Raw genomic sequence first — 8,242 nt, 5'->3', positions numbered from 1 at the left:
GCCTGCTGACAGGGTGGGTGCTGGCTGCCTCTCCCAAACCCCTTTAGCATGTGAGTGCCGAGCGGCTGCTGAGCCCAACCTGATGTGTCAGCGAGAGCTGAGTTCAGAAAACATGCTTAGTTTATGGTGGGGCCACCGGAAGTCACAAGCAGCTGTGTGGGTCCAAAGCTCACACTGAGCACGGGCGCTAAGTGTCAGGCCAGGTAAACCGAAACATGTTTATGGGACTCTCCCAATTCCTGTTGCGAATGCAGGCTCAAGGGAGATGGAGACGAGGCAAAATCCTGCCTCCCCAAACCCCCAGACCCTTCCCCAATGGGGCTGGCAGCTCTTGGGCCTAGGGGTCTGGTCCCGGACTTTAGCTCACACAGTTGGAAACACCATTCTTAGCAAATGCCCTCGCTTCTCCATCGGTGCCCCTTTCTGCTGGGGAAGGAAACAGTGGCTTATGTCATGCTGTTCAGGTGAAGCTTAGTGTTCGTGGTGAGGAATCTTACTGGGAGTTCCAGGCAGACACACGAGAGGCTTTGGCTGAAACAGGTTTCTTCCTGGTGCTGTGGTGGGAGAAATGGTGAGGCAAGACTGGGGACCAAATATGAATACATGTTTTCTCTTCCTTTGGAGCCCTTGCCCTTTTCTTTCCAGTCTTCCCCCTTGGTGCCAAGGCCGTGGTGATGACTAAGTTAGGCCTTGGAAGTTCCCTGTGTCGCCGTCCAGGCCCTTGTCGGCTGGAAGAGACAATGTCAGGCCTTCCCTTGTGTTTGAAGCAGCACTGCTCTGAGGGTGGCTTTCCCTAGAGAACTGGGAGTTTGGGGTCTTGCTTCTCTGAGAAGTCTTTCTCATTGGACTGGGCTGGACACATCTGTGGGCCTGTTTCAGCAGTTAATGGGACGAGAGGCTCTCTGCTCTGCGTCCCTCATACCCAGCCAACCCCCACTTTCTGTGGGCGTCTGAGACCAGCCTCTCTCCTTTCTGCCTCCTCATGAAAGCCAACACTGTTCAGCTGCCCAACCTCGCCACAGCTGTGCCCAGCCAGCAGCGGGGACAGGACCGATGGCCCCAAGCTGTGGGACAAAGCCAGTGCTGACGCCCAGCCCTCACCCCAGGGAAGATGAGCTGTGCACATAAGAGTGAGAGACTGCACACAGCTAGGATTAACACGATTTATTTTATTATCAGTCTTACAAGTTGCTGAGGTTGGGCAAAGCCAGGATAGTAACTCAAATCCCAAGCACTTTTGTCTAGTGACAACCTAATTAGCAAGCCCGTTACTGAGCAGAGGGCAGTGGAGGGCACCCCAGGAACCACAGCCCACGTAGCAATGTTAAAAACCCCTTCCCAGAGGCACCCGGTGGGGCTTGGCCCTGACCAGCCAGGAGTCCACTCCCTTGGCTCTTAGTACCCACCAATCCCCTTTAGAGGAGGCACAGGGGCCTCCCGAGGCACCAAGGAGGCGAGGTGGGCTGGGCAGACTGCAAGGCCGGAGCTTCCCCCCAGGCCGGTCTCCATACACACAGCAGTCACCACCGGAAAGGTGGCCACCCACCCGCTCCCTAGGGGGTGGCTGCTGCTGATTCTCTTTTCTTTCCTAGTTATCAACTGTTACCTAGTTACAATGTGAAAGAGGGAACAGGCACTGAGGACCCACGGTGGGCGGTAAACCCCTTTTTCTACCCTGGTAACAGCTCCAGCCTTCCTGGGGCTACCCTGATTTAAGAAATGGGATCGAAGCCCAGCGAGCCTCCCCCTCACATCCACCACCAGTGTTCCACCTTCCACGGCCACGGTGACCTTCCCGTGTGACTACTGAGTGAGGTGTCTCTCCCATTAGCCAACTCTGGGCAGGGCAGTGGACCTGGGCTGGGGACGGGGGGCACCAGTAACAAAGCAGGGCTCGGGGTGTGGCTGCGGCTCCAGGCCCAGCTCGGCCCAGCCTCACCAGCTTTGGTCTAGGTTACTGAATGGCACCTGCCCACCCGCCTTGTGTTGAGAGCTTGAGTGTTAGAGGGGAAGAGTGTGGGCAGAAAAGGGGGACAGTTATTTTACAAGTTTCTAAAAAGTTACAGGAAAGTTAACTTTGAGTAAAAAACATCTTCAAACAAAGATCAAGCAGAGTGTGTTTCCCCCTCCCCCCTGCCCTTCTATAGAGTGAGGGGCACATGAGGGGTGGTGAGAACACTTAGTAGATGGTGCAGGACTGAAAGGCACCCCCCCTGCGGCTGCCCTGTGTGGGCACAGGTTTGCCCTTCCCGTAGTACCCCGTGAAGATGGCCCTGACCTTCAGCTTCTTGGCCAGGTTCAGCATCCAGCGCCCATGGCCCATGGAGAGGAGCTTGCCCCGGCTTAGCTCACCCACCTCCTCACCTCGGCTGCCCCCCTTCTCCTGCCGCACAATCTCCAGGAGGTCAATGCCCGTCTGCACGGCTTCCACGTCATCCGCGCAGCCTAGGGTGACGTGAGCGCGGCTCCCCCGGGGCAGGCTGTCCGAGGGAGACAGCTTGTCCACGTCATTTGGCCACAATGGCAGCTCCTGCTCGCTCAGCTCCACCTGGGCTCCTGTCGTCTTGGGCGTCACAAAGAGGGCAGAAATGGTCAGTGTGAAGGCCTTGCAGTAAGACTTCTTCACCACCTGCGGAGAGGAAGAATGAGAGGACCATGCTAGAGGAGGTGGCCTCCAGAAAGGACAGCTGCCGAGGGGAGGTCTAACAGGTGAGCACATCTGAGCAGAGTTGTTTGGTAAAGGCATGTCACCCACAAACACCCACAACATGCAGCCTGCGTGGTGTTGGGGTGTCTTTCCACTGACACTGTTCGTGCTGATGTGAAAAAACAAAGGTGCCAGAGAGGCAGGGGTTAAAAGCCAGACTTCCTGAGTTCAGAACCTAGTTCCCCCTTACTAGCTGCAGGGCTGTGAGCAAGCTGTTGAACCTCTTGCCTTGGCTTATTTACCTGTAAAATGGGGATGACACGAACCCACCTCTGAGGATTAAAGAAGTGACTGGGTGAAGAGCTTAGAACAGCGGCGGGCACATTAACAAGTGCTGCTGTCACTACTGCTCTGCTCCCCTGGTGACAGGCAGCCAGACCATAGCCTGGAGGGCAGGGCAAGGTGAGAAATAAATGCCCTTGAGCAAAAGCGCTTGGTTTCTGTAAAATCTGATGGCAACATCTAGTTATATCTGATTCTCTGAGAAAGCCCATCTCTCATTTGACCTTAAAAGCTTCTCCATTTTTGCTTACCATGCTTTGTCCCCATGGTATCTAACACATAAAAGGTGCTTAACACACATTGCTAAATGAATGAATGGTCAGAGATGGTGGCGGAAGGTGTTCCACACTCATTCATGCAGTTATGCTAGGTGCTAGGAATACATGGGTGAACCGAAATGGAAAATGCTCCCCCTCAGGGAGCTCCCATTGAATGGGAGATGACCAATGACCACCAGGAAACTGGCTGCATTAACCTAGACAGAAGTGGGGGGAGATGGGTGGAGGGTCAGGAAAGGCCGTGCTGAGAAGGCGGCCTCAAGGAGGCTAGAGACAGCTCTGTGCATCCAGGCAACAGGTCGCTGGTTCAGGGGCTGTGGGCAAGGATACCAGCTGTGAGGTGGGAGGGTCTGGTACCCCGAAGCCCATAAGCCTCACTATCCCTGGATACTCCCTACTCTGGGGCAAGGCCAGGCCTCAGACCTGGGGACAGGGACTCCTAGCCTTTGGGACTGAACACAGGCTTACACAGGCCAGAGCAGGAGCCTGTTGCCAACCAGTATTCTCCATCAATCTATGGAGATGGCGCAGGCCTGGGGACGGATGTGCCACAGGCTGGTGGCACTGCAGGATGGGCTCCCCAGAGAGTGCACCTGAGGTCTGTAATGAAGCCACCCCGAGCAGTGAGCTGGAGCTACTGTCTGGCTTCTGGTCCCCATTTTACCCCAGGGCCCACTTACAGGACCCTGCCCCTCCCCAACTCAGCTGGTGTCCCTGAGGGGGCACTCACATCCTGCTGGGCATACTCGTCTGCCCCCGCGGCCTTCCCGTAGTCACAGAATTTGGTTGTGCAGTGCAGCACACCCGGGGGTCTCTTCCCAAAGTAGGTGACCAGGTCAATCTTCTCCCTGGGCTCATCGCCAGAGACAACTGCAGGGAGAGAGAATGGGGTCATCAGGGCCAGAGAGCAGGGGCCTCCCAACATCTATCACCAAGACCACTAGGCACAGAGGAAAAACAAAACGGGCATTAAGCATAAATACTTGAGCCATCCACTAACTCACTTATTCATTAGTTGGTCAAATGAATCGCAACCGCAGAGCTATAAAAAGGTGCTTAAATCCCCCCGCTTTATCTTATGTAGATTTTTACATCTCTTCCCCAGACCTGCAAAGTAAAGCACTTCAACCCCGGGGTAGCCGACATAAGCTGAGGGCCTCTGAGATTCACCAGCATCACATCTACAAGGTGGAATCCGCAAGTCATGAAAAGTGGGGTAAAAGAAATAAGACGGGAACTATGTGGTACCATGGAAGGAGCCAGAAAAGCATAATTAACATCCCAGCCCACTCATAAGCCTTTTGGTTTTTTTTGGTTTTTTTTAAGCTTTTATTTATTTTAAGTGTGTTTTTCCAGGACCCATCAGCTCCAAGTCAAGTAGTTGTTTCAATCTAGTTGTGGAGGGCGCAGCTCACAGTGGCCCATGTAGGGATCGAAACAGCAACCCGGGTGTTACGAGCATTGCAGTCTAACCAACTGAGCTAAAGGCCGCCCCCCCATTTATAAGCCTTTTGACCAGGGGTAAGTGATTGACCCTTAACTGTCAAGTACAACAATTAGGGTGGCCATCCCAGTTTTACTACAACCACCTGGGTCACTTACTAGCACCCCATTTCAGTCAGGGGCCTACCTTCTAGGCTTGTTTGGTGGGTGAGAGCCTATATAAAGCCTGGGATATAATGGGTCTTGGTCTTGGTATATGATGGGATGCCATCATGTGGCTGGCAGACAGGACGATGTGTGGAGTAGCTGGAATTTCAATTTCCAGACTCCAAGCCTTGTGGCTAGCTTCGGAGTCACTAGGTTTCCCATTGATTCCCAGAATCAAGTCCCTGTGGGGACCTCACTCACTCTCCACGGGGGAGGGAGGCCCCCACTCAGAGCAGGCTTTGTTGGCCCACTACACTTCTGCTGTATCCCAGGCGGAAAAGCATTCCAGTTTTTAATGTTTAGCTTCAAGAGACAGTCACTCTCCAGGGCAGAGCCACCAGCTCTAGTTTGCTTTTGTCTCAAGTTATTCACAGGTACAGGGCTCACACCTGGCCAGTGTCACTGCAGGCTCCACTGTTCCCTGGTTTCTCAGCATTCAAGCTCTAGAAGCTGAGCAAAGCGTTCTCTGAGAACATGTACAGGAGCAAATTACCTGCCTCTGAACAATACAAACATGGTGGGGGTGGGGGGGATTTCAAGTAGGAAGATAACCTAAAATTTGGGGAACTAGAAATGGGTTAAAGGAACAGATGGATTAGTGGGTGTCATATCCCCAATAGGCCACTGCAGGAGAAAGGGCCACCAGGGCCCTCCTTATCCAAACCTAACCCATCATTGGGGCAAATAGCCCTTGCTAGGATAGAACCCTGGGGAGGCCCCTGCTGCCATCGTCCGAGTCCAGGCTCTCACTATGGCTTTGGGCAAATCCCATATCCCTTCTGGGACTGTTTTCCCAGCTGCAAAATGAAATTTTTCTCGGAACCATGGGATGCCACAGGAGGTGCCCTGGGTAGCCCAATGCCTGGGAACCATCCCCAGTGAAGTCACAATAGTTCTAGTTGTGTTTTTGTAGCTCAGGATTCTGTAGAATATTTAATTTTAGAAAATGGTTCTGCTAAAAATTGTTCAAAAACACTGGACCAGATTCTCCGAGGATATATGAAATGTTGACATTGTCTGTTAGAGCAGTGATTTGTTTTTCCCAACTCCAAGAAGGGTCAGTGGTCTAGATTCAGGCAGGGAGAGGGGAACTGGGGCGAAGAGGGCAGGAAGGAAGGGTGCAGCAGAAGCGAAGGTGCTTGGGGGAATGCCTCTCCCCATACCCCACGGTGCTCCCACTAGTGACCCATGGCAACCTCAGCCTCATACCGGGTGAGCTTCCACCTGCTTCCTCACTTTGAAGACACCATGGTCCTGTGCATGCAGCACCTTGTGCCCAACAAGGGGGACTTATAAATGAGGCTAACGGACCCCGTCTTGCCCGCCCCGCCACCTACAGTGTCGTAGCTCCTTCTTGAAGGCCTTGTGGTTCCCCAGCTCATCCAGGAAGGCTTGGCCGGCTTTGCGGAGGCTCTCGGAACTCTTCTTGGTCAGGAACCAGCCGAAGTAGAGTGGCAGGAAGTCCTTCTCCAGCCCAGGCTTCAGCTTCTTCAGCTCGTCGACCGACAGCTGCCAATGGCTCTTCTCCTTGAGCTGGGCACAGTCCAGCCGCCATGCTGTCTTGGGCTCCACCAGCACCACCTGGTACTGGTACTGGTCAGCCATGTCAAAGAGCTGCTCCAGCCGCTCCCGCTCATGGTTGGTGTCATCCAGCACAAGGACTCGGATGTCCCGGCGGCAGCAGTCAGCCAGTTCCTTGTCCAGCCGCTTGTACTCCTCAGAGGAGCCTCCTCGAGCAGGAGCAGGGATAATCTTGTAAGTGTCGGCAGACACCATCTTGGTGCTGTCACGGTACCTGTCCGTGATGGCCTGTGCCAGAGTGGACTTGCCGCTCCCTGGCAGGCCACGCAGGATGAAGAGCGTCTTGCACTCTTGCAATGTGCCCACCGTCTCCTCATCCTGCAGGAAGGGAAACTGCATCTCAGGCTTGTCCTTGGTCCCTGAGGATGACATCTTGCGGAAGAAGATCTTGGGCAGGAATGTGTGGCTCTTTCGGGAGAAGCCTCTATTCTGTTGGGAGGAGGGGAAGAGCAGATGTCAGCCAGGTCACTTGTGGCCACTTTGCCCCCTTGTGTCTGGCCTCGTTCTTACCGGGCACCCCTGCCTGGAGCCCTCCAGTCCTGATTTAGAGGCACCCTGGGTGTTGTGGGTGCCTTTCAAGCTATGGAATGGTGGACTTTCTCCGTCTGTCCTTCTGTACCGACTGCTTCTGGTTGTGCAGGATGGAGAGCGAGCCTGAGCTTTCCCTAAACTCTTACTTTCCTCTATTAGAACTGTAGACCCAAGGATCACTCACTGCTGCCACGTCTAAAGGAAAATGTGAAGAAGTGCATGCAGGAAGGACCTGAAGGCTGTGGTTCTAGAGCAGACCCCCTAACTTTTATATTTTGGGCATCTGTTAAGTAAGAATGACCTTTTTGAAGGCAGGGGTTTTATGTCTGGGTAAAGCCACAGCTGCCCTGGCTCTGTGTGTGCAGAGGAGGGGAGGGTGGAGAAGGGTTACCCAAAGACTTCCTTCCCCCAACAATGGTAGCAACAGATAATACTCTCTTGTCTAGGATCGGGGGACAATGGACCCACAGAAGGGCTGGTGGGGGGCAGGGAAGGAGAGAGCTGGACAAAGGGCCTTTCACCACGCATGCCACCTCCTCCTCTGCCCTCGGCCCCCCACAAAGTACTGGTCTTTGTGCCTGCCCCAGGACTGGGCGGTACCGGGCACCTGAGTTCAGGGTCTAGCTCTACCCACCACTTTGCTGTGTGTCGGCAGCACCTCTCTGAGTCACTTGTTTTCTTGCCTGCTAAAAGGTTTAAGTATTTACTGTAAACCTTCTCTTCTACACCGGGCTCCACCTCCCGTCAGCACCCTGAGAGCTGAGCTGGCACACTGTTTTCAGGCAAGGCCCCATAGCAGGGAAAGGCGAGGGACGCCTGCCCCGCGCGGGCACCAGTTCGGGCCCCGCATGCCATCTGGTCTGCACCTCGAGTCTGCTCCCCGATTCCCCCGCCCCGACGTCTCCCCTACCTCAGGGCTGCAGCGCACTGCCAAGAAAGCCTCAACTCAACTCCGGAACCTTGGGACCTCGTTTGCATGCCACTTCCTCCCGAAAATCCCCCAATACTCTGGTTTACCCTCTGCTGGGCCCGCTCCCTCGCCTCCCCGCCTTCCCGCGCCCGCTCACCATGATGGGGAGGGGGCGCCGCCGTCGCCGCCTTCGCAGGCACTGGCTCTCCGGGGCCGCCCGCCTGAGCGGAGGGACACGGAGTCTAACGATGACGCGACCCCCCGCCGGGCTGCCTTACATAGCCCGGGAGCCGCGGGGGCGGG

General features: G+C 54.8%; 1 protein-coding gene across 1 annotated transcript; it reads right to left on the bottom strand.

Moving 5' to 3' along the window:
- Positions 1-1,149: 1,149 nt before the first annotated feature.
- CNP (2',3'-cyclic nucleotide 3' phosphodiesterase) lies at positions 1,150-8,233 on the bottom strand. Its single transcript, XM_033091077.1, has 4 exons — positions 8,097-8,233; positions 6,255-6,927; positions 3,998-4,137; positions 1,150-2,629 (listed from the first exon to the last, which is right to left on the bottom strand). Exons 1-4 carry the CDS (start codon positions 8,097-8,099, stop codon positions 2,180-2,182), a joined length of 1,266 nt encoding a protein of 421 aa, XP_032946968.1. The 5' UTR covers positions 8,100-8,233; the 3' UTR covers positions 1,150-2,179.
- Between the last annotated feature and the right edge of the window lie 9 nt (positions 8,234-8,242).

This window comes from Rhinolophus ferrumequinum, chromosome 21, assembly GCF_004115265.2.
Source record: "Rhinolophus ferrumequinum isolate MPI-CBG mRhiFer1 chromosome 21, mRhiFer1_v1.p, whole genome shotgun sequence".
Lineage (NCBI taxonomy): Eukaryota > Metazoa > Chordata > Mammalia > Chiroptera > Rhinolophidae > Rhinolophus > Rhinolophus ferrumequinum.
This window is presented reverse-complemented; position numbering and strand designations above follow the sequence as displayed.

Bases quoted from the DNA above. Each gene is read 5' to 3' on its own strand.
- CNP (XM_033091077.1), bottom strand. The intron at 4,138-6,254 runs GTAGGTGGCGGG...CTCTCCCTGCAG, and splicing joins CAAGAAGGAGCTACGACACT to TTGTCTCTGGCGATGAGCCC. The intron at 2,630-3,997 runs GTGAGTGCCCCC...TCCTCTCCGCAG, and splicing joins ACGAGTATGCCCAGCAGGAT to GTGGTGAAGAAGTCTTACTG.